The 26,835-nt window shown below is 40.6% G+C and overlaps 1 protein-coding gene across 1 annotated transcript in view; it reads left to right on the forward strand.

Annotated features, from left to right (window-relative positions):
* MRPS34 (mitochondrial ribosomal protein S34) overlaps positions 1-26,835 on the forward strand; it is a 245,507-nt gene that overhangs the window by 100,709 nt on the left and 117,963 nt on the right. Inside the window, exon 2 of the mRNA XM_053694924.1 lies at positions 8,022-8,225. Coding sequence (XP_053550899.1) covers positions 8,022-8,225 — 204 coding nt within the window. The remainder of the gene's footprint in view (positions 1-8,021; positions 8,226-26,835) is intronic.

Consider the following 26,835-nt stretch of genomic DNA (forward strand, 5'->3'; position numbering starts at 1 on the left):
TATATGTGTGTGTGTAGATCGCAAACAGAAGGTAAGAAAGAACAATCTCACAAGGGAGCAGAGATTGGCCCTAACTAATCTACAAAAGAGAGAAGACATCATAGTCAAACAATCTGATAAGGGGGGCTCCGTAGTGGTGCTAGATTGATCTTATTATATCGAAGAAGCACAAAGGCAACTTTGGGACACTGAAGTCTATGAAAAGTTGACAGGAGATCCCACACGGCTCTTTGGAGCGCTCCTTTTGGACTTGTTAGACGATGGTAGACATCTTGGTCTAATTGATGACACCTTTGAATTTCTATATGTTAAGAATCCTGTGGTACCTATATTCCATCACCTCCCCAAGGTGCATAAATCCTTGGAGGAGGTGAAGGGACGTCCCATAGTCTCAGGAATAGGATCACTCCTTGAGAACCTGGGCAATTGGCTAGAATCCCTACTCCAACCTCTGGTATATCAACTACCATCCTTCCTAAGGGATGCAAAACATCTATTGAATATACTAAGTGAATGTACATGGGACTGCAATATGGGTTGGCTTACCATAGACGTTGTAGGGCTGTATTCAGCAATCCCCCATGATAAGGGTTTGCTAGCTACTCAATACATGCTTGATTTGTTTAGTGACTACTCTGCAGATCTGAAAGAATACATTCTCCAGGTCTTAAAATTTTCCCTGACACACAACTATTTTGAGTTTCTAGGAGACTTTTATTTACAAAAACGAGGTACGCAATGGGGGCAAAGTTTGCGCCAGCCTATGCAAACATTTCTTTCATGTAATTGGCAAGAGTCCATGAGCTAGTGACATATGGGATATACAATCCTACCAGGAGGGGCAAAGTTTCCCAAACCTCAAAATGCCTATAAATACACCCCTCACCACACCCACAATTCAGTTTTACAAACTTTGCCTCCTATGGAGGTGGTGAAGTAAGTTAGTGCTAAGATTTCTACGTTGATATGCGCTTCTCAGCATTGTTGAAGCCCGATTCCTCTCAGAGTACAGCGAATGTCAGAGGGACGTGAAGGGAGTATCACCTATTGAATACGATGATTTCCCTAACGGGGGTCTTTTTCATTGGTTCTCTGTTATCGGTCGTAGAGATTCATCTCCTACCTCCCTTTTCAGATCGACAATATATTCTCAAATTTACCATTACCTCTATTAAAGAACTGTTTTAGTACTAGTTTGGCTATCTGCTATATGTGGATGGGTGTCTTTTGGTAAGTATGTTTTCATTTACTTAAGACACTCTCAGCTATGGTTTGTCACTTTATGCAAATTATATAAAGTTCTAAATATATGTATTGTACTTATATTTGCCATGAGTCAGGTTCATGTATTTCCTTCTGCAGACTGTCAGTTTCATATTTGGGAATATAAACACTTTAAGCAATTTGTTTCTTACCTGGGGTTTAGTCTTTTTCAATTTGACTACTTTTGCATTTGCGGGTTTTAGGTCCGCGGGTGCGTCAAATGTTAGACTTTATTGCATCATTTTTGGCGCGGGAAATTACGTTTTTGACGCAACTTCGTCATTTCCGGCGTCAAACGTGACGTCGAGACCTTTCACACGGCGGCGTCATTAGTGACGCAAGTGTGTCATTTCCGGTCATTTTTGGCGCCAAAAAAGTTTACGTTACGTTGTGCGTCATACTTGGCGCCAATTTTTCTTCATTATTTCAATACCCCATTGTTTGCCTCCTGCTTTCTTTTCTATCGAGGCCTATGGTTTTGCATTTTTTCCCATTCCTGAAACTGTCATTTAAGGAAATAGATAATTTTTTATGTTGTTGTTTTTTCTCTTACATTTGAGCAAGATGTCCCAATCTGATCCTGTCTCTGAAGTTTCTGCTGGAACATTGCTGCTGACATCGGTTCTACCAAAGTTAAGTGTATTTGTTGTAAAATTGTAGAAATTATTCCACCGAATGTCATTTGTAATAGTTGTCATGATAAACTTTTACATGCAGATAGTGTTTCTATCCGTAATAGTACATTGCCAGTTGCAGTTCCTTCAACTTCTAATGTGCATGATATACCTGTAAATTTTAAAGAATTTGTTTCTGATTCTATTATGAAGGCTTTGTCTGCATTTCCACCTTCTAATAAACGTAAAAGGTCTTTTAAAACTTCTCATTTAGCTGATGAAATTTCAAATGACCAACAACATAATTATTCATCCTCTTCTGATGAGGATCTATCTGAAACAGAAGATCCTTCCTCAGATATTGACATTGACAAATATACTTATTTATTTAAAATATTGTATATGTGTTCTTTATTAAAAGAAGTGTTAATTACTTTGGATATTGAGGTAACCAGTCCTATTGACATTCAGTCTAATAAACGTTTAAATGCTGTTTTTAAACCTCCTCCTGTGGTTTCTCCAGGTGTTTTTCCCATTCCTGAGGCTATTTCTGATATGATTTCTAGGGAATGGAATAAGCCAGGTACTTCCTTTATTCCTTCTTCAAGGTTTAAGAGATTGTATACTTTACCAGCAAAATCTATAGAGTTTTGGGAAAAAATCCCCATTGATGGGTCTATTTCTACTCTTGCTAAACGTACCACTATTCCTATGGAAGATAGCACTTCCTTTAAGGATCCTTTAGATAGGAAGCTTGAATCTTATCAGTGGCTATGTGCATGGAAGTTTTAGGTCTCATGACTGCAGCATCGGACGCAATCCCCTTTGCTCGTTTTCACATGAGACCTCTTCAGCTTTGTATGCTGAATCAATGGTGCAGGGATTATACAAAGATATCACAATTAATATCCTTGAATGCCAATGTACGACACTCTCTGACATGGTGGATAGATCACCATCGTTTGGTTCAAGGGGCTTCTTTTGTTCGCCCAACCTGGACTGTGATCACAACAGATGCGAGTCTTTCAGGTTGGGGAGCTGTTTGGGGGTCTCTGACAGCAGAAGGGGTTTGGAAATCTCAAGAGGCGAGATTACCAATAAATATTTTAGAACTCCGTGCAATTCTCAGGGCTCTTCAGTTCTGGCCTCTACTAAAGAGAGAACCGTTCATTTGTTTTCAGACAGACAATATCACAACTGTGGCTTATGTCAATCATCAGGGTGGGACTCACAGTCCCCAAGCTATGAAAGAAGTATCTCGGATACTTGCTTGGGCGGAATCCAGCTCCTGTCTAATCTCTGCGGTGCATATCCCAGGTGTAGACAATTGGGAGGCGGATTATATCAGCCGCCAGACTTTACATCCAGGGGAGTGGTCTCTCCATCCAGATGTGTTTTCTCAGATTGTTCAGATGTGGGGGCTTCCAGAGATAGATCTCATGGCTTCTCATCTAAACAAGAAACTTCCCAGATACCTGTCCAGGTCCAGGGATGTTCAGGCGGAAGCAGTGGATGCGCTGACACTTCCTTGGTGTTATCAACCTGCTTACATCTTCCCGCCTCTAGTTCTCCTTCCAAGAGTGATTTCCAAAATCATCATGGAACAGTCTTTTGTGTTGCTGGTGGCTCCAGCATGGCCACACAGGTTTTGGTATGCGGATCTGGTTCGGATGTCCAGTTGCCCGCCTTGGCCACTTCCGTTACGGCCGGACCTACTATCTCAAGGTCCGTTTTTCCATCAGGATCTCAAATCATTAAATTTGAAGGTATGGAAATTGAACGCTTAGTGCTAAGTCATAGAGGTTTCTCTGATTCAGTGATTAATACTATGTTGCAAGCTCGTAAATCTGTCTCTAGAAAGATTTATTATAGAGTTTGGAAGACTTACATTTCATGGTGTTCTTCTCATAATTTCTCCTGGCATTCTTTTAGAATTCCTAGAATTATGCAGTTTCTTCAGGATGGTTTGGATAAGGGTTTGTCTGCAAGTTCCTTGAAAGGACAAATCTCCGCTCTTTCTGTTTTATTTCACAGAAAAATTGCTATACTTCCTGATATACACTGTTTTGTACAGGCTTTAGTTCGTATTAAGCCTGTCATTAAGTCAATTTCTCCTCCTTGGAGTCTTAATTTGGTTCTGAGGGCTTTACAGGCTCCTCCATTTGAACCTATGCATTCTTTGGACATTAAACTACTTTCTTGGAAAGTGTTGTTCCTTTTGGCTATCTCTTCTGCCAGAAGAGTTTCTGAGCTATCTGCTCTTTCTTGTGAGTCTCCTTTTCTGATTTTTCATCAGGATAAGGCAGTTTTGCAGACTTCTTTTCAATTTTTACCTAAGGTTGTGAATTCTAACAACATTAGTAGAGAAATTGTTGTCCCTTCTTTATGTCCTAATCCTAAGAATTCTTTGGAGAGATCCTTACATTCTTTGGATGTGGTAAGAGCTTTGAAATATTATGTGGAAGCTACTAAAAATTTCAGGAAGACTTCTAGTTTATTTGTTTTATTTTCTGGTCCTAGGAAAGGTCAGAAACTTCTGCTATTTCCTTGGCTTCTTGGTTGAAACTTTTGATTCATCAAGCTTATTTGGAGTCGGGTCAAACCCCGCCTCAGAGAATTACAGCTCATTCTACTAGATCAGTCTCTACTTCATGGGCTTTTAAGAATGAAGCTTCAGTTGATCAGATTTGCAAAGCAGCCACTTGGTCCTCTTTGCATACATTTACTAAATTCTACCATTTTGATGTATTTGCTTCTTCGGAAGCAGTTTTTGGTAGAAAAGTTCTTCAGGCAGCTGTTTCAGTTTGATTCTTCTGCTTATGATTTAAGTTTTTTTCTTTCAAAAGTGAAAATAACTTATTTTTGTGGATTATTTTCTCAGCGGAATATGGCGGTTTTTTGTTTTATTCCCTCCTTCTCTAGTGACTCTTGAGTGTAAGACTCCACATCTTGGGTATTGATATCCCATATGTCACTAGCTCATGGACTCTTGCCAATTACATGAAAGAAAACATAATTTATGTAAGAACTTACCTGATAAATTCATTTCTTTCATATTGGCAACAGTCCATGAGGCCCACCCTTTTTATGGTGGTTATGATTTTTTGTATAAAGCACAATTATTTCCAAATTTCCTTTGATGCTTTCTACTCCTTTCTTTATCACCCCACTGCTTGGCTATTCGTTAAACTGAATTGTGGGTGTGGTGAGGGGTGTATTTATAGGCATTTTGAGGTTTGGGAAACTTTGCCCCTCCTGGTAGGATTGTATATCCCATATGTCACTAGCTCATGGACTCTTGCCGATATGAAAGAAATGAATTTATCAGGTAAGTTCTTACATAAATGGTTTTTCATGGGCTGGTGGGAGCATCAATACATCTATACAGACTCCAACCCCTTTTTTGGCTCCATCATTGGCTATTAACGTTTCATAGACGACCTCCTAGTTGTGTGGTCAGGTACACAGACTGATGGTGCATCCTTTGTTAACTATCTGAACGACAATGAAATTGGATTGAAATTCACCTTTCAATTTGAGAAGACAGAGATTCCCTATTTGGACTTGATCCTAATAGGGCTCCCGGGGGAAAACAGAGTGAGTACCTCACTATATGTTAAGCCCATATCCTCAAACGCCTTTCTACACGCGAAGAGCAACCATCCCCTACATACCAGTTATGGTATAGCGAAAGGGCAATTTCTAAGGTTACGACGGAATTGCTCAGAGGAGGATACTTTTCTAGTAGAAAGCAAGAAGCTTACTAACAAACTGTTAGAACGTGGCCATGATAGTGAAGTGGTACAAAAAGCTCTGAATGATGCCAGTTACAGCAACAGGGAGTCTCTCCTGGAAGTCAGGAGAAGTCCTAAACAAACCAGACATAAACCAACATTTGTGACAACTTACAGTCAACAATACTACTCTATCTGTAAGATTCTACGTAGAAACTTGTCAAGTCTATTGGCGGATGATCTACTGAAGGATGAGGTAATTAATGGTTGCTTTTGCGTGGCAAGACGCAATACTACTATTGGTAACCGAATTTCTCCCTCAATGATCAAAAAGTCTAAACCACAAAGTAGTTGGTTGTCACAAAAGGGACATTACAAATGTGGTAACAGTACTTGCAAGGTGTGTGGGTACGTCACCACAGGTAAGTTTTTCCAATCCCTGGCCACACAGAAGGTGTACTCACTCTTACAATGCACTAACTGCAGGTCCACCTATGTAATCTATATGATTAAATGTTCACTATGTCAGAAACAATATGTAGGGTGCACCTCACGTGAGGTCAGGGAGAGGATAAGAGCTCACCTCAACGATATTGAACGAGGTAATGTGACTACTGGAGCTTCCAAACACTTTGTGGAGGAACACAGTAAGGATGTAAGAGGTTTTTCGTGGATGGTAGTTGAACAGATAATTAAAAAACCAAGAGGAGGGGATAGATCAAAGGACCTCTTTAAAAAGTAGGTCTTTTGGATCTTTACCCTAGGTAGTCGACAACCATTTGGTCTCAATATTGAGACAGACTTAATCAACTACTGGGAATAATTAATGGTTCTGGAATTTAAAACCAAGATCTTTACCAAAATTAATAATAATTTTTCTTAATTGCTCAAGTTTCTCATTTTTTAAATTAATAGATGGACAGGACACTTCACAGGTATATTCATGTATAGTGAGGTTAAATTATATTGCAATAAGCTCCTTAGTTATTCTTTCCATCTAGTTAAGTTGGCAATTATTAGCCACAAAATGATGGAATAATAGGATAATAAGGTATTACTCCTTCCAAACCAAAAATCTAGAGGGTGTTAATAATCCTTGAAATAGCTTACTAATAATATGCAGTAGCTTCCCCTTTCTGAATCATTAATAATATTATTGTTTATTTAAATTCATTTGGTTCTAGGGTCTCTATCCTAACTCTTATAAACTATTTCACTTGGTCTATTATATATAAGCCCCTAATTTTCTAAAAGGCACTCCCCACTGAGGACACCTAAGTACTAAATATAAGGTTAGCTATTTGACAGCCACTAATACATAATTATACAGACATGATCAGAATAAAATGATTAAGTACATAGAATGATATTAGCTGGTAAGCTTTAATGTGATGGTGTACTCTGGTCTAGATAGACTTATTTAGAGTTACCACAACAACAGCAAGCTGAGTCTTTTACAATAACCATATAGGGTTAAAATTAGGTTCCATGCTGGTACACAGCTTAATGTAGGAGTTACACCTTAGAAGTCAGGTCATCAGCACACGTAGCCAGGCCTTCTTTCAACTACCAATTACAAGTGAGGTGTGTCTATATAAACTAGAATAGGGCAACTAACTGTCTATGATTAAGGCTCCATAGGAGCTGAAACGCGTCAGCCCCCCCCCCTCACGGCCTTGTTCATAGCCATTTTCTACAGCCTAGTTACACTGAGCTTTCAACTTTTAAATAAACTCACTTTGCTTTGAGCCTTTGTTTGGACATTCCTTCTTTGACTATATATGTATATGTATGTGTGTGTATATGTATGTGTGTGTATGTATATATATGTGTATATGTATGTGTGTATATGTATATATATGTATATGTATATATATGTATATGTATATATGTATATGTATATATGTATATATATTAATAATAATAATATTATGATGTTTATAATCCTAATTGGTATTGTCCCTCTGCCCCCCTTCATTTCCTCTTTTTTTGCTGGGCTGTGATGTATAGAGCAGTCACATCCACTCTTTACATAGGCTTTCTATGGGCTTTAAAGGGGCTGGACTTCAAGATTGTCAACTGACACACATGTTGATTGGAAGTTCACTGGAATTGTCATTAAAAAAAAAAAAATTCATCCATGTGGGCCGGCATAACATTGTAATAGAAGCATTACTATATGCACTAATTTAACCCTTTCACAGATGGATTTAAAAAAAAAAAAGGTACACATACTTTTTTAATGGCAAAGAGTACATTTATGGCATTTGATTAAAGTTTACCATCACTTTCTGTATACTCCTATAGGTGAAACAAATAAACTGTTTGCATTTTAGTGTTTTTTGAAAAGTGTTTTTTTTTTTTTTTTACACTCTATCATTAACCTCCATCTTTTTCATATTCATACCAGTCCATGATTAGGCCCTATAATAAGAAGCGTTTACCTGTCCTTGCTTGGGAGGATGTAAGGAATGAAAAACACCTGTTTACTCTACTTGCTGGCCTGCGTTCATTTGGTGTAGGAAGAGTGGTAACTAGAAAGTCTTGGCTGGAGAACTTTGATGAGCCCTCCTACTGGACGATCACAAAGGTCAAATTGGATTACACAGCTGAGGTAAGAGCGACCATGCTATCATCTCCTCTCCTATCTCAAACTCTGACATTAACAAAAGTTTTTTTTTTTTATTTTATTTATTTTAAGTTCCAAATCAAACATTTAAATAGTTTGGACATTTTGTTACGTCAAATCCCCCTCATACCTCCCTTGAGAGCTTTGCAATGGCATCATCCTTGACATTATCTAACAGTCAGGCTGTGTGTGTGTGTGTGTGTGTGTCTCTCTATCTATCTATCTATCTATCTATCTCTGTATATAAATGTTACAAGTCTGCATTGATGAAACTTGATCGTAGCAGCTACAGGTTGCCTACTTGGGCTACTGTTAAATTATATGCAGCAACATTTATCAATTTTCTACAACTTGTATCTTCAAAACGACATAAACCTGTCGCACAAAACAAGTTACAAGCTGTCCACTTATATAATTTTTTTTAATTTCCATTTTTTTTAAGCTTATGCCATTTTTGTTAAATGTTGAGAGAGGAAAAAGTAAAATATTTTTTTCATAATTTGCACTCACTGTACTGGCCCATAATAAGAACATTCCTTCACACTATCCAAATTTATAAAAACCTGAAAAACAATACACCTATAGTGTCTGTCTACATATACTATGTATGTATGTGTGTGTGTGTGTGTGTATAGATAGATATAGATATATAGGACAAGTGCACTTGAATGTGGGTAATAATAGCAAAAAATAGACCGCTCTGAGGAAGGGGAAGCTTTCCCCGAAATGTCACTACAAATAAATCAAACTTTTTTTATTTAAGACCAGAGTGCTGTCTTCTATTTTTTGCTATTATTCCCCACATTCAAGCACCCTGGCAAATAGTGATACTGTTCATATATAATGTATATGTATGTATGTGTGTGTATGTATATATATATATATATATATATATATATATATATATATATATATATATATATATATATATATATATATATATATATGTGTGTGTATATATATTTGTACCGCTAACAAGTACTTGCATGAGTACTCGTGCAAATGCACCGATACTTAAACCGATACCTCCACTTACTACCCATATGTTATCTTGTGGTGTTTTTTTCAAACTGCATGTTCCCATTTCATTAAAACTGGAGTGGAGACTAAACTAAAAATTGTTTACTACTGTTCTGCCAATACAAATTGCTCTTATTTGTATTATTGTAGGAGAGATTACTTTACATTGTTTAGACAAACCCCTTAAGTACTGGGCAGTTAATAAACTGAGATTTCCAGCTCTGGCTAAAATGGCCCAAAAATATATTTCTGCCCCATGCAGTAGCTTACCAGTCAAATGAAATCTAGCCCATAGTGGTGTTCACCATGATTAAACAGTATTCTGGTGTATTTTTTACTGTATGGCACTTTTCGTTGGTTGCAATTTTATATTTGTTATTTATTGTTGTTGTTAATATATTTTATTGTAATAATTTTTATTTCTAAACATGTGAACTTTGTGACAAATTAAACCTGTTTTATTAGTTAATAATGTCTTTTGAGCTACAGTCCTTCATAATTATAAAGAAGGAATCTTAAATAATTAGTCTGTATTGTGCTTGGTAAACTCACATGACATAAAAAAAGTATCGGTAATTGGTATCGGCGAGTATTTGAAAACAATTATCGGTACTTGTACTCGGTCTTAAAAAAAAAAAATGGTATCGGTGCAACTGTATGTATGTATGTATTCATTAAAATTATGGGGGGAGATTAAAAACTGAAATTAAAATCCTCCATGTCTCAAAATTAAATCAATGTAAATATTTGCATAGGAACTTAGCACATCTAGGCAAGTATCCCTGCTTGCTTTTCCCCAGAAATAACTCGTATACAATGTTACCAGTGCACAAGAGAATTCTGGGTAAGTTATGCAAATTAGATATGCAAATTCTGTTTTTTTTTGCTTCAAAATAATACTGTTTTAACAGTTATCCTTTCTCTTGTAAGGTGTATCCAGTCCACGGATCATCCATTACTTGTGGGATATTCTCATTCCCAACAGGAAGTTGCAAGAGGAAACCCACAGCAGAGCTGCAATATAGCTCCTCCCCTAACTGTCATAGCCAGTCATTCTCTTGCAACTCTCAACAAGCAAGGAGGTCGTAAGAGAGAGTGGTTAAATATAGCTAGTTTATTTTCTTCAATCAAAAGTTTGTTATTTTTAAATAGTACCTGAGTTGTGCTATTTTATCTCAGGCAGTAAATAGATGAAGAATCTGCCTGAGGTTTCTATGATCTTAGCAGGTTGTAACTAAGATCCATTGCTGTTCTCGCATATGTCTGAGGGGATTACACAGATGAGGTAAAACTTCAGCGAGAGAATGGCGTGCAGTTTATTCTGCTATCAGGTATGTGCCGTTATAATTTTTTCTAGAGATGGAAAACACTAGAAAATGCTGCTGATACCAGATTAATGTAAATTAAGCCTGAATACAGTGATTTAATAACGACTGGTATCATGCTTACTCCCAGGGGTAATACCCTTATGATATTTACAATATAAAACGTTTGCTGGCATGTTTAATCGTTTTTATATATACTTTGGTGATAAAACTTTATTGGGGCCTAGTTTTTTCCACATGGCTGGCTTAAATTTTGCCTAGAAACAGTTTCCTGAGGCTTTCCACTGTGTTACTATGAGTGGGAGGGGCCTATTTTAACGTTTATTTGAGCAGTTAAAATTACAAACTAAGACATCCAGATTCCCTTAAAGGGCCCAAAGGCTTTCCAAAGTCGTTTATTGGGGAAGGTAGGGCTACAGCTTGCTGTGGCAGTTGGTTGTGACTGTTAAAAAAGTCTATTTCTCCAACATTGGTGTGTCCGGTCCACGGCGTCATCCATTACTTGTGGGATATTCTCCTCCCCTACAGGGAAAGGCAAGGAGAGCACACAGCAAGAGCTGTCCATATAGGTCCCCCTCTGGCTCCGCCCCCCAGTCATTCTCCTTGCCGCTCTGAACAAGTAGCATCTCCACGGGGATGGTGAGGAGTTTGTGGTCTGGATGATTGTGACAATCTGGTCATCCCAGAAAACTTGTGCAAGATGGACAAGTTCCTAGAGGTCCCGGTGCACCCTGATGCCTTTCCGATACCTAAACGGGTGGCGGACATAGTGAATAAGGAGTGGGAGAAGCCAGGCATACCTTTTGTCCCTCCTCCTATATTTAAGAAATTGTTCCCTATGGTCGACCCCAGGAAGGACATATGGCAAACAGTCCCTTAGGTCGAGGGGGCGGTTTCTACACTAGCCAGACGCACGACCATTCCCATTGAGGACAATTGTGCTTTCAAAGATCCTATGTATAAAAAATTGGAGGGTTTGCTTAAAAAGATTTTTGTACAGCAAGGTTACCTCCTTCAACCTATTTCGTGCATTATTCCTGTCACTACAGCGGCGTGGTTCTGGTTCGAGGAACTGGAAAAGTCGCTCAGTAGGGAGACTCCGTATGAGGAAGTCATGGACAGAATTCACGCACTTAAGTTAGCTAATTCCTTTATTTTAGACGCCGCTTTGCAGTTAGCGAGATTAGTGGCGAAAAATTCAGGGTTTGCAATTGTGGCGCGCAGAGCGCTCTGGCTAAAGTCTTGGTCGGCGGATGTATCTTCCAAGACAAAATTGCTTAATATCCCTTTCAAAGGTAAGACCCTTTTTGGGCCAGAATTGAAAGAAATTATTTCAGACATCACTGGGGGAAAGGGCCATGCCCTCCCACAGGATAGGCCTTTCAAGGCTAAGAATAAGTCCAATTTTCGTTCCTTTCGCAATTTCAGGAACGGACCGGCTTCTAACTCGGCAGCCTCTAGACAAGAGGGTAACGCTTCCCAGACTAAACCAGCTTGGAAACCAATGCAAGGCTGGAATAAGGGTAAACAGGCCAAGAAGCCTGCTGCTGCTACCAAGACAGGATGAAGGGGTAGCCCCCGATCCGGGACCGGATCTAGTAGGGGGCAGACTCTCTCTCTCTCTCTTTGCTCAGGCTTGGGCAAGAGATGTTCAGGATCCCTGGACACTAGAAATAGTCTCTCAGGGTTATCTTCTAGAATTCAAGGAACTCCCCCCAAGGGGAAGGTTCCACATTTCTCACTTATCTTCAAACCAAATAAGTAGACAGGCATTCTTACATTGTGTAGAAGACCTGTTAAAGATGGGAGTGATACACCCAGTTCCAACTGTGGAACAAGGTCAGGGGTTTTTACTCAAATATGTTTGTAGTTCCCAAAAAAGAGGGAACTTTCAGACCAATTCCGGATTTAAAAATTCTAAACAAATTTCTCAGAGTTCCATCGTTCAAAATGGAAACCATTCGAACAATTTTATCTACAATCCAGGAGGGTCAATATATGACTACCGTGGATTTAAAGGATGCGTATCTACATATTCCTATCCACAAAGATCATCCTCAGTTCCTAAGGTTCGCCTTTCTGGACAAACATTATCAGTTCGTGGCTCTCCCATTCGGACTAGCCACTGCTCCCAGAATTTTCACAAAGGTGCTCGGGTCCCTTCTAGCGGTTCTAAGACCAAGGGGCATTGCAGTGGCACCTTATTTGGACGACATTCTAATTCAAGCGTCGTCTCTTTCCAAGGCAAAGGCTCATACAGACATTGTTCTAGCCTTTCTCAGATCTCACGGGTGGAAGGTGAACGTAGAAAAGAGTTCCCTGTCTCCGTCGACAAGAGTTCCCTTTTTGGGAACAATAATAGATTCTTTTGAAATGAAGATCTTCCTGACAGAAGTCAGAAAGTCAAAGCTTCTAAACACTTGTCAAGTTCTTCTCTCTATTCTGCAGCCTTCCATAGCTCAGTGCATGGAAGTAGTAGGGTTGATGGTTGCAGCAATGGACATAGTTCCTTTTGCTCGAATTCATCTAAGACCATTACAACTGTGCATGCTCCAGTAGACAGGATCACCTGTCTCAGGGAATGAGTTTCTGCAGACCAAAGTGGGTCATTGTCACGACCGACGCCAGTCTATCAGGCTGGGGCGCGGTCTGGGATTCCCTGAAAACTCAGGGTTTATGGTCTCAGGAAGAGTCTCTTCTCCCGATCAACATCCTGGAACTGAGAGCGATATTCAATGCTCTCCGGGCTTGGCCTCATCTAGCGAAGGCCGGATACATAAGATTCCAGTCAGATAACATGACGACTGTAGCTTACATCAACCATCAGGGAGGAACAAGGAGTTCCTTGGCGATGAGAGAGGTATCCAAGATCATCAAATGGGCGGAGGATCACTCCTGCCACCTATCTGCAATCCACATCCCAGGAGTAGACAACTGGGAGGCGGATTATCTGAGTCGTCAGATTTTCTATCCGGGGGAGTGGGAACTCCACCCGGAGGTGTTTGCCCAGTTGACTCAATTATGGGGCATTCCAGACATGGATCTGATGGCGTCTCGTCAGAACTTCAAGGTTCCTTGCTACGGGTCCAGATCCAGGGTTCCCAAGGCCACTCTAGTGGATGCATTAGTGGCGCCTTGGTCGTTCAACCTAGCTTATGCGTTTCCACCGTTCCCTCTCCTTCCCAGGCTTGTAGCCAGGATCAAACAGGAGAAGGCCTCGGTGATTCTGATGGCTCCTGCGTGGCCGCGCAGGACTTGGTGTGCAGACCTGGTGAATATGTCATCGACTCCACCATGGAAGCTACCTTTGAGACAGGATCTTCTAGTACAAGGTCCATTCGAACATCCAAATCTAATTTCTCTGCAGCTGACTGCTTGGAAATTGAACGTTTGATTTTATCCAAGCGTGGGTTTTCAGATTCAGTGATACTCTGGTCCAAGCCAGAAAACCTGTTTCTAGAAAGATTTACCATAAAATATGGAAAAGATATATCTGTTGGTGTGAATCCAAGGGATTCTCCTGGAGTAAGATTAAAATTCCTAAGATCCTCTCCTTTCTCCAAGAAGGTTTGGATAAGGGATTGTCAGCGAGTTCTCTAAAAGGACAGATTTCTGCTTTATCTGTCTTGTTATACAAACGACTGGCAGCTGTGCCAGAGGTACAAGCTTTTGTACAGGCTTTGGTCAGAATCAAACCTGTTTACAGACCCTTGACTCCTCCTTGGAGTCTAAATTTAGTTCTTTCAGTTCTTCAGGGGGTTCCGTTTGAACCCTTACATTCCATAGATATCAAGTTGCTATCTTGGAAAGTTCTGTTTTTGGTTGCTATTTCTTCTGCTAGAAGAGTTTCTGAATTATCTGCTTTGCAGTGTGATCCACCCTATCTGGTGTTCCATTCAGATAAGGTTATTTTGCGTACCAAGCCTGGTTTTCTTCCAAAAGTTGTTTCCAACAAGAATATTAACCAGGAAATAGTTGTTCCTTCTCTGTGCCCGAATCCAGTTTCAAAGAAGGAACGTTTGTTACACAATTTAGATGTAGTCCGTGCTTTAAAGTTCTATTTAGAAGCAACAAAGAATTTTAGACAAACCTCATCCTTGTTTGTCGTTTACTCTGGTAAGAGGAGAGGACAAAAAGCTATTGCTACCTCTCTCTCTTTCTGGCTGAAAAGCATTATCCGATTGGCTTATGAGACTGCCGGACGGCAGCCTCCTGAACGAATCACAGCTCACTCCACTAGGGCTGTGGCTTCCACGTGGGCCTTCAAGAACGAGGCTTCTGTTAATCAGATATGTAAGGCAGCGACTTGGTCTTCTCTGCAACTTTTGCCAAATTTTAGAAATTTGATATTTTTGCTTCTTCCGAGGCTGTTTTTGGGAGAAAGGTTTTGCAAGCCGTGGTGCCTTCTGTTTAGGTAACCTGATTTGCTCCCTCCCTTCATCCGTGTCCTAAAGCTTTGGTATTGGTTCCCACAAGTAATGGATGATGCCGTGGACCGGACACACCAATGTTGGAGAAAACAGAATTTCTCTTGTTAAGTGTAGTCAGTCCACGGGTCATCCATTACTTATGGGATTATATCTCCTCCCTAACAGGAAGTTGCAAGAGGGAAACACCCAAGCAGAGCTGCTATATAGCTCCTCCCCTCACGTGTCATATCCAGTCATTCTCTTGCAACCTAACTAAAGATAGGTCGTTGTGAGAGGGCTGTGATGTTTTAAACTTAGTTTATGTCTTCAATCAAAAGTTTGTTATTTTAAACGGCACCGGAGTGTGCTGTTTATTCTCAGGCAGCATTAGAAGAAGAATCTGCCTGCGTTTTCCTATGATCTTAGCAGACGTAACTAAGATCCACTGGCTGTTCTCATACATTCTGAGGAGTGAGGTAACTTCAGAACAGGGGAATAGCATGCAGGGACCCCCTGCAAGGAGGTATGTGCAGTAAATTATTTTCTAAGGAATGGAATTGACTGAGAAAATACTGCTAATACCGATGTAATGTAAGTTCAGCCTTAAATGCAGTGGTAGCGACTGGTATCAGGCTGATGAGTGTGTGTGTACACTGAAGTATTTTTCTAGGGAATGGAATTTTTACTGCAGTAAAAGCGACTGGTAGCAGGCTTATCAATAACACTTCATAACTTTTAAAATATATATTCAAAACGTTTACTAGCATGTTAATCGTTTTTTGTGAGGTACTTGGTGATAAAAACTTATTGGGCATAATTTTTACCACATGGCTATCGTTTTGTCTGCATAGAAACAGTTTACTGAGCTTCCCCACTGTTGTAATATGAGTGGGAGGGGCCTATTTTAGCGCTTTATTGCGCAGTAAAAATTCAGTCACAGTCTTCCTATTTCATCCTCCATGATCCAGGACGTCTCCACAGAGCTCAGGGGTCTTCAAAATTCTTTTTGAGGGAGGTAATCAGTCACAGCAGACCTGTGACAGTGTGTTTGACTGTGATAAAAACGTTAATTAATATTATTGTTATCCGTTTTTGGGTATTAAGGGGTTAATCATCTTTTTGCTGGTGGGTGCAATCCTCTGCTAACTGTATACACTTATTGTGAAAATTTGGTTGCTATAACTAATTTGGTTCATTGTTATTTCAACTGTGATAGCGTTTTTGTGCTTCTTAAAGGCGCAGCAGCGTTTTTTATATTGTTTGAAAATTTATTTGAAAGTATTTTCCAAGCTTGCTAGTTGTCATTGCTAGTCTGTTTAAACATGTCTGACACAGATGAATCTGTTTGCTCACTATGTTTAAAGGCCAATGTGGAGCCCAATAGAAATTTATGTACTCAATGTATTGATGTTACTTTAAATAGAAGTCAAAATTTACATGTAAAGAAATTATCACCAGACAACGAGAGGGAAGTTATGCCGACTAACTCTCCTCACGTGTCAGTACCTTCGCCTCCCGCTCAGGAGGTGCGTGATATTGTGGCGCCAAGTACATCAGGGAGGCCCATACAAATCACTTTGCAAGACATGGCTACTGTTATGACAGAAGTGTTATCTAAATTGCCAGATTTAAGAGGTAAACGCGATCACTCTGGGCTAAGGACAGTGCGCGCTGATAATGGGAGAGCCATGTCCGATACTGCGTCACAATTTGCAGAACATGAGGACGGAGAGCTTCATTCTGTGGGTGACGGATCTGATCCAGGCAGACTGGATTCAGAGATTTCTAATTTTAAATTGAAGCTTGAGATCCTCCGCGTATTACTAGGGGAGGTATTAGCGGCTCTAAATGATTGTAACACGGTTGCAATCCCAGATAAATTATGTAGGCTGGATAAATACTTTGCGGTACCGGTGTGTACTGACGTTTTTCCTATACCTAAGAGGCTTACAGAAATTATTAGCAAGGAGTGGGATAGACCCGGTGTGCCTTTTTCTCCCCCTCCTATATTTAGAAAAATGTTTCCAATAGACGCCACCACACGGGACTTATGGCAGACGGTCCCTAAGGTGGAGGGAGCAGTTTCTACTTTGGCTAAGCGTACCACTATCCCGGTAGAGGATAGCTGTGCCTTTTCAGATCCAATGGATAAAAAATTAGGTTACCTTAAGAAAATGTTTGTTCAACAAGGTTTTATTTTACAGCCCCTTGCATGCATTGCGCCCGTCACTGCTGCGGCGGCATTCTGGTTTGAGTCTCTGGAAGAGGCCATTCGCACAGCTCCATTGGATGAAATTATGAACAAGCTTGAAGCACTTAAGCTAGCTAATTCATTTTTTTCTGACGCGTTGTACATTTAACCAAAGTTACGGCTAAGAACTCGGGATTTGCCATCCAAGCGCGCAGAGCGCTGTGGCTTAAATCCTGGTCAGCTGACGTGACTTCTAAATCTAAATTGCTCAATATTTCTTTCAAAGGGCAGACCTTATTCGGGCCCGGCTTGAAAGAAATTATCGCTGACATTACCGGAGGTAAGGGCCATGCTCTGCCTCAAGACAGGGCCAAATCTAAGGCTAAACAGTCTAATTTTCGTGCCTTTCGTAATCTCAAGGCAGGAGCAGCATCAACTTCCTCCGCTCCAAAACAGGAAGGAGCTGTTGCTCGCTACAGACAGGGCTGGAAAGCTAACCAGTCCTGGAACAAGGGCAAGCAGGCCAGAAAACCTGCTGCTGCCTCTAAGACAGCATGAAGTGAGGGCCCCCTATCCGGAAACGGATATAGTGGAGGGCAGACTTTCTCTCTTTGCCCAGGCTTGGGTAAGAGATGTCCAGGATCCCTGGGCGTTGGAGATCATATCTCAGGGATATCTTCTGGACTTCAAAGCTTCTCCCCCAAAAGGGAGATTTCATCTTTCAAGGTTATCAACAAACCAAATAAAGAAAGAGGCGTTTCTACGCTGTGTACAAGACCTATTACTAATGGGAGTAATCCACCCAGTTCCGCGGACGGAACACGGGCAAGGATTCTATTCAAATCTATTTGTGGTTCCCAAGAAAGAGGGAACCTTCAGACCAATCTTGGACTTAAAGATCCTTAACAAATTTCTAAGAGTTCCATCATTCAAAATGGAAACTATTCGAACCATCCTACCCATGATCCAAGAGGGTCAGTACATGACCACAGTGGACTTAAAGGATGCCTACCTTCACATACCGATTCACAAGGATCATTACCGGTATCTAAGATTTGCCTTCCTAGACAGGCATTACCAGTTTGTAGCTCTTCCCTTCGGACTAGCTACGGCCCCAAGAATCTTTACAAAGGTTCTGGGCTCACTTCTGGCGGTCCTAAGACCGCGAGGCATAGCGGTTGCTCCGTACCTAGGTGGTTCTGCGTACTAAACCTGGGTTCTTACCTAAGGTAGTCTAACAGGAATATCAATCAAGAGATTGTTGTTCCATCATTGTGTCCTAACCCTTCTTCAAAGAAGGAACGACTTTTGCATAATCTGGACGTGGTCCGTGCCCTGAAGTTCTATTTGCAGGCAACTAAAGATTTTCGTCAAACTTCTTCCCTGTTTGTCGTTTACTCTGGACAGAAGAGAGGTCAAAAGGCTTCGGCTACCTCTCTCTCTTTTTGGCTTCGTAGCATAATACGTTTAGCCTATGAGACTGCTGGACAGCAGCCTCCTGAAAGGATTACAGCTCATTCTACTAGCCTGTGGCTTCCACCTGGGCCATTAAGAATGAGGCCTCTGTTGAACAGATTTGCAAGGCTGCAACTTGGTCTTCACTTCACACTTTTTAAAAATTTTACAAATTTGATACTTTTGCTTCTTCGGAGGCTGTTTTTGGGAGGTTCTACAGGCAGTGGTTCCTTCCGTGTAAAGTTCCTGCCTTGTCCCTCCCGTCATCCGTGTACTTTTAGCTTTGGTATTGGTATCCCATAAGTAATGGATGACCCGTGGACTGACTACACTTAACAAGAGAAAATATAATTTATGCTTACCTGATAAATTCATTTATCTTGTAGTGTAGTCAGTCCACGGCCCGCCCTGTCTTTTACGGCAGGTCTAAATTTTAATTAAACTCCAGTCACCACTGCACCCTATAGTTTCTCCTTTCTCGTCTGGTTTCGGTCGAATGACTGGATATGACACGTGAGGGGAGGAGCTATATAGCAGCTCTGCTTGGGTGTTTCCCTCTTGCAACTTCCTGTTAGGGAGGAGATATAATCCCATAAGTAATGGATGACCCGTGGACTGACTACACTACAAGAGAAATGAATTTATCAGGTAAGCATAAATTATATTTTATGCTTACCTGATAAATTACTTTCTCCAACGGTGTGTCCGGTCCACGGCCCGCCCTGGTTTTTTTTAATCAGATTTGAATTTTTTTTATTTTTCTTTATACACTACAGTCACCACGGCACCCTATAGTTTCTACTTTTTCTCCTAACCGTCGGTCGAATGACTGGGGGGCGGAGCCAGAAGGGGAGCTATATGGACAGCTCTCTGTGTGCTCTCCTTGCCTTTCCCTGTAGGGGAGGAGAATATCCCACAAGTAATGGATGACGCCGTGGACCGGACACACCGTTGGAGAAAGTCATTTATCAGGTAAGCATAAATTCTGTTTTCGTTTTTTTGATCTGTTTTTTGAACTAAGGGGTTAATCATCCATTTGCAAGTGGGTGCAATGCTCTGCTAGTCTATTACATACACTGTAAAAATTTCGTTTGATTTACTGCATTTCTTCACTGTTTTTCACTGTTTTTCAAATTCTGACAAAATTTGTTTCTCTTAAAGGCACAGTACCGTTTTTTATATTTGCTTGTTAACTTGATTTAAAGTGTTTTCCAAGCTTGCTAGTCTCATTGCTAGTCTGTATAAACATGTCTGACATAGAAGAAACTCCTTGTTCATTATGTTTAAAAGCCATGGTGGAACCCCCTCTTAGAATGTGTACCAAATGTACTGATTTCATTTTAGGCAATAAAGATCATTTTCTGTCTTTTTTAAAAAAATTTATCACCACAGGAATCTGACGAGGGGGAAGTTATGCCGACTAACTTTCCCCACGTGTCAGACCCTTTTACTCCCGCTTAAGTGACTCGCGCTCAAATTGCGCCAAGTACAAATAGGGCGCCCATAGCGATTACTTTACAAGACATGGTGGCAGTCATGGATAATACACTGTCAGCGGTATTAGCCAGACTACCTGAACTTAGAGGTAAGTGAGAGAGTTCTGGGGTGAGACAAAATGCAGAGCATACTGACGCTTTAAGAACCATGTCTGATACTGCCTCACAATATGCAGAAGCTGAGGAAAGAGAGCTTCAGTCAGTGGGTGATGTTAATGACTCGGGAAGATACCTGATTCTAATACTTCTACATTTAAATTTAAGCTTGTACACCTCCGCGTGTTGCTTAGGGAGGTTTTAGCTGCTCTGAATGACTGTGATTCCATTGCAGTGCCAGAGAAATTGTGTAGACTGGATAAATACTTGCAGTGCCGGTGTGTACTGATGTTTTTCCAATACCTAAAAGGTTTACAAAAATTATTAATAAGGAATGGGATAGATCAGGTGTGCCGTTCTCTTCCCCTCCTATTTTTAGAAAAATGTTTCCAATAGACGCCACCACACGGGACTTATGGCAGACAGTCCCTAAGGTGGAGGGAGCAGTTTCTACTCTTGCAAAGCGTACTACTATCCCTGTCGAGGACAGTTGTGCTTTTTTAGATCCAATGGATAAAAAATTAGAAGGTTACCTTAAGAAAATATTTATTCAACAAGGTTTTATCCTACAGCCCCTTGCATGCATTGCCCCTGTCACTGCTGCTGCGGCGTACTGGTTTGAGTCTCTGGAAAAGGCTTTTACAGGTAGCGACTCCATTGGATGACATACTTGGCAAACTTAGAGCACTTAAGCTAGCCAATTCTTTTATTTCTGATGCCATTGTTCATTTGACTAAACTAACGGCTAAGAATTCTGGTTTTGCTATACAGGTGCGCAGAGCGCTATGGCTTAAATCATGGTCAGCTGACGTGACTTCAAAATCTAAGCTACTTAACACTCCCTTCAAGGGACAGACCCTATTCGGGCCTGGTTTGAAGGAGATTATTGCTGATATCACTGGAGGAAAAGGTCATGCCCTTCCTCAGGACAGGTCCAAATCTAGGGCCAAACAGTCTAATTTTCGTACCTTTCAAAACTTCAAGGCAGGTGCGGCATCAACTTCCTCTAATAATAAACAAGAGGGAACTTTTGCTCAATCTAAGACGGTCTGGAGACCAAACCAGACCTGGAAAAAAGGTAAGCAGGTCAAAAAAGCCTGCTGCTGCCTCTAAGACAGCATGAAGGAACGCCCCCCTATCCGGTAACGGATCTAGTAGGGGGTAGACTTTCACTCTTCGCCCAGGCGTGGGCAAGAGATGTTCAGGATCCCTGGGCGTTGGAAATTTATATCCCAGGGATATCTTCTGGACTTCAAAGCTTCCCCCCCAAAAGGGAGATTTCACCTTTCACAATTATCTGCACACCAGATAAGAGAGGCATTCTTACACTGTTTACGAGACCTCCTAGTTATGGGAGTGAACAGGAACAGGGTTTTTACTCAAATCTTTTTGTGGTTCTCAAAAAAGAGGGAACCTTCAGACCAATTTTGGATCTAAAGATCTTAAACAAATTCCTCAAAGTTCCGTCGTTCAAGATGGAAACTATTCGTACCATCCTACCACTGATCCAGGAGGGTCAATATGACTACAGTGGATCTAAAGGATGCTTATCTTCACATTCTGATTCACAAAGATCATCATCGGTTTCTCAGGTTTGCCTTCCAAGACAGGCATTACCAGTTGTAGCTCTTCCCTTTGGATTAGCTACAGCCCCAAGAATCTTTACAAAGATTCTAGGGTCGCTTATGGCGGTCCTAAGGCCGCGGGGCATAGCAGTAGCCCCTTATTTAGACTACATCCTGATACAGGCGTCAAACTTCCAAATTGACAAGTCTCATACGGACGTAGTATTGGCATTTCTGAGGTCGCATGGGTGGAAAGTGAACGAGGAAAAGAGTTCTCTATCCCCACTCACAAGAGTTTCCTTTCTAGGGACTCTGATAGATTCTATAGAAATGAAAATTCACCTGACGGAGTCCAGGTTATCAAAGCTTCTAAATTCCTGCCGGGTTCTTCATTCCATTCCGCGCCCTTCGGTGGCTCAGTGTATGGAAGTAATCGGCTTAATGGTAGCGGCAATGGACATAGTGCCGTTTGCACGCTTACATCTCAGACCGCTGCAACTATGCATGCTCAGTCAGTGGAGCGGGGATTACACAGATTTGTCCCCTCAACTGAATCTGGACCAAGAGACCAGGGATTCTTTTCCCTGGTAGCTATCTCGGGTCCATCTGTCCAAAGGTATGACCTTTCGCAGGCCAGATTGGACAATTGTAATAACAAATGCCAGCCTTCTAGGTTGGGGTGCAGTCTGGAACTCCCTGAAGGCTCAGGAGGAGTCTCTCCTTCCAATAAATATTCTGGAACTAAGAGCGATATTCAAGGCTCTTCAGGCTTGGCCTCAGTTAGCAACTCTGAGGTACATCAGATTTCAGTTGGACAACATCACGACTGTAGCTTACATCAACCATCAAGGGGGAACAAGAAGTTCCCTAGAGATGTTAGAAGTTTCAAAAATAATTTGCTGGGCAGAGATTCACTCTTGCCACCTATCAGCTATCCATATCCCAGGTGTAGAGCACTGGGAGGCGGATTTTCTAAGTCGTCAGACTTTTCATCCGGGAGAGTGGGAACTCCATCCGGAGGTATTTGCACAACTGATTCATCGTTGGGGCAAACCAGAACTGGATCTCATTGCGTCTCGCCAGAACGCCAAGCTTCCGTGTTACGGATCCAGGTCCAGGGATCCCAAGGCGACACTGATAGATGCTCTTGCAGCGCCCTGTTCTTTCAACCTGGCTTATGTGTTTCCACCGTTTCCTCTGCTCCCTCGACTGATTGCCAAGATCAAGCAGGAGAGAGCATCAGTGATTCTGATAGCACCTGCGTGGCCACGCAGGACCTGGTATGCAGATCTAGTGGACATGTCATCCTTTCCACCATGGTCTCTGCCTCTGAGACAGGACCTTCTACTTCAGGGTCCTTCCAACCATCCAAATCTAATTTCTCTGCGGCTGACTGCCTAGAGATTGAACGCTTGATTTTATCAAAGCGTGGCTTCTCCGAGTCCGTTATTGATACCTTAATACGGGCACGAAAGCCTGTCACCAGGAAAATTTACCATAAGGTATGGCGTAGATATCTTTATTGGTGTGAATCCAAGGGTTACTCATGGAGTAAGGTCAGGATTCCTAGGATATTATCTTTTCTCCAAGAAGGTTTGGAAAAAGGATTGTCAGCTAGTTAAGCGTCTGGCAGATGTTCCAGACGTTCAGGCTTTTTGTCAGGCTTTAGTTAGAATCAAGCCCGTGTTTAAACCGGTTGCTCCACCATGGAGCTTTAACTTGGTTCTTAAGGTTCTTCAAGAAGTTCCGTTTGAACCTCTTCATTCCATAGATATCAAACTTTTATCTTGAAAAGTCCTTTTTTTTTTTTTGGTAGCTGTTTCCTCGGCTCGTAGAGTCTCCGAGTTATCTGCCTTACAATGTGATTCTCCTTATCTGATTTTTCATACGGATAAGGTAGTCCTGCGTACCAAATCTGGGTTTTTACCTAAGGTGGTATCTAACAAGAATATCAATCAAGAGATTGTTGTTCCATCCTTGTGTTTCACAATCTGGACGTGGTCCGTGCTTTAAAGTTTTTACTTACAAGCTACTAAAGATTTTCGTCAAACATCTGATTGGTTAGTTGTCTTCTCTGGACAGAGGAGAGATCAAAAGGCTTCGGCAACCTCTCCTTCATTTTGGCTAAGAAGCTTAATCCGCTTAGCCTATGAGACTGCTGGACAGCAGCCTCCTGAAAGAATTACAGCTCATTCCACTAGAGCTGTGGCTTCCACTTGGGCCTTTAAAAATGAGGCTTCTTTTGAACAGATTTGCAAGGCGGCGACTTGGTCTTCGCTTCATACTTTTTCAAAATTTTGCAAATTTGATACTTTTGCTTCTTCGGAGGCTATATTTGGGAGACAGGTTTTACAGGCAGTGTTTCCTTCCATTTAAGTTCCTGCCTTGTCCCTCCCTTCATCTGTGTACTTTAGCTTTGGTATTGGTATCCCACAAGTAATGGATGATCCGTGGACTGGATACACCTTACAAGAGAAAACACAATTTATGCTTACCTGATAAATTTATTTCTCTTGTGGTGTATCCAGTCCACGGCCCGCCCTGTCATTTTAAGGCAGGTAATTTTAAAATTTAAACTACAGTAACCACTGCACCCTATGGTTCCTCCTTTCTCGGCTTGTTTTCGGTCGAATGACTGGCTATGACAGTTAGGGGAGGAGCTATATTGCAGCTCTGCTGTGGGTTTCCTCTTGCAACTTCCTGTTGGGAATGAGAATATCCCACAAGTAATGGATGATCCGTGGACTGGATACACCACAAGAGAAATAAATTTATCAGGTAAGCATAAATTGTGTTTTTAACAGGATTATTACAGCAAACCAGAAATCGCTCACTAGACAGCCTGTTTCGTTCTTTTTGGAACTCATCAATAGGAGATAGATTTTTGTTTGCTGCATTGGTGAAGCTATTTTCAAGGTTAAACCAAAATTCATTAAAATTATGGGGCGGGAGATAAAAAACTGAAGTTAAAATCCTCCATGTCTCAAAATTAAATCAATGTGCAAATATTCTATGCAAATATTTACATTGATTTAATTTCAGTTTTTTGTCTCCCCCCATGTGATATATATATATATATATATATATATATATATATATATATATATATATATATATATATATATATATATATATATATATATATATATATATATATATATATATATATATATATATATATATATATATATATATATATATATATATATATATATATATATATATATATATAATGAGAGCCACCATTCCTTATAAAGCAGTAGTACCCTGGATTTAGCGCTTGGTATCTCGGGGATTCTTTTATCCCTTTAGGATATCCACAGAGCAATATACCATCCTCTTAACCCCCCCCCCCCAGGTGCATTTATCTTCATCTGTTATAGTAGCATCTATCAGTAGATCTCTAATTCTCTGGGATTCTCTATCCCTTTAAGAGATTTATAGAGTACTGCAGGGCGCATAGAGAGTATACATGTTATATAGTATATCATACACATGGGGCTATAGCAATATATATGTTTAGCTTAGTTTAGTGTAATGTCTTATACCAAACAGCAGCAAGCTCTGTAAGCGGCTGTGAGATTCCTTTTTTATCATTATTGCATACAGTGCTTTTTGACGGTTTATTACTCTGGGTCACCTTTTATGCCCTTCTATAATATTAAAGGGACAGTCTACCATAGAATTGTTATTGTTTTAAAAGACAGATAATCCCTTTATTACCCATTCCCCAGTTTTGCATAACCAACACTGTTATATTAATACACTTTTTACCTTGTATCTAAGAACCTTCTCCCAGCCCCCTGATCACATGACTGTGACTGTTTATTATCGTCTTAAATTAAGCATTGGTTTGTGCTAAATCTTAAATAACCCCCTGTGCCTGAACACAGTGTTATCTATATGGCCCACGTGTACTTTGTCTGTTTGTGTTGAAAAAAAGAGATTTAAAAAGCATGTGATAAGAGGCAGCCCTCAAAGGCTTAGAAATTAGCATATGAGCCTACCTATGTTTAGTTTAAACTAAGAATACCAAGAGAGAGAAGCAGATTTGATGATAAAAGTAAATTGGAAAGTTGATTAAAGTTAAAAGTCCTATCTGAATAATGAAAGTTTAATTTATACTAGACTGTCCCTTTAAATTAGGAGGGTAGGACCCTAGCATCTTAATAGCTTTGAGATCCATATAGCCTCTAGATTTGTACATTTATAGCTGTTACACACATTGAGTGTGCTTTATTTTTAAACTAACACTGTTTCTTTCATGTAATTGGCAAGAGTCCATGAGCTAGTTACGTATGGGATATACATTCCTACCAGGAGGGACAGTGTTTCCCAAACCTCAAAATGCCTATAAATACACCCTCCACCACACCCACAATTCAGTTTTTACAAAGTAAGTTTGTGCTAGATTTCTACGTTGATATGCGCTTCTCAGCATGCTGATGCCCGGTTTCCTCTGAGTGCAGTGAATGACAGAGGGATGTGAAGGGGTATTACCTATTGAATGCAATGGTCACCCTAACGGGGATCTATTTCATAGGTTCTCTGTTATCGGTCGTAGAGATTCTTCTCCTACCTCCCTTTTCAGATCGACGATATACTCTTATATACCATTACCTCTACTGATTCTCGTTTCATCACTGGTTTGGATATATGCTATATGTAAATGAGTGTCTTTTGGTAAATATGTTTTCTTTTATTTAAGACACTCTCAGCTATGGTTTGGAACTTTATATGTAAAGTTCTAAATATATGTTTTTATACTTATATTTGCCAGGATTCAGGTTAATTAGTATATTTCCTTTTTACAGACTGTCAGTTTCATTTTTGGGAAATGCATATGAATAAAATTTTTTCTTACCTGAAAATTTTCAAATTGTCTTTCTTTCTAAATTGCAGGCTGTTAGGCTTGCGGGAGCGCAAAATGCTATAATTTATTGCGTCATTTTTGGCGTGAGACTTTTTTTGGCGCTGAGAATTACGTTTGTTGACGTTATGACGTCATTTCCGGCGTCTTAGTTGGCGCAGAGAGTTT

The sequence above is a fragment of the Bombina bombina genome, chromosome 11 (assembly GCF_027579735.1).
Source record: "Bombina bombina isolate aBomBom1 chromosome 11, aBomBom1.pri, whole genome shotgun sequence".
Taxonomy (NCBI): Eukaryota; Metazoa; Chordata; class Amphibia; order Anura; family Bombinatoridae; genus Bombina; species Bombina bombina.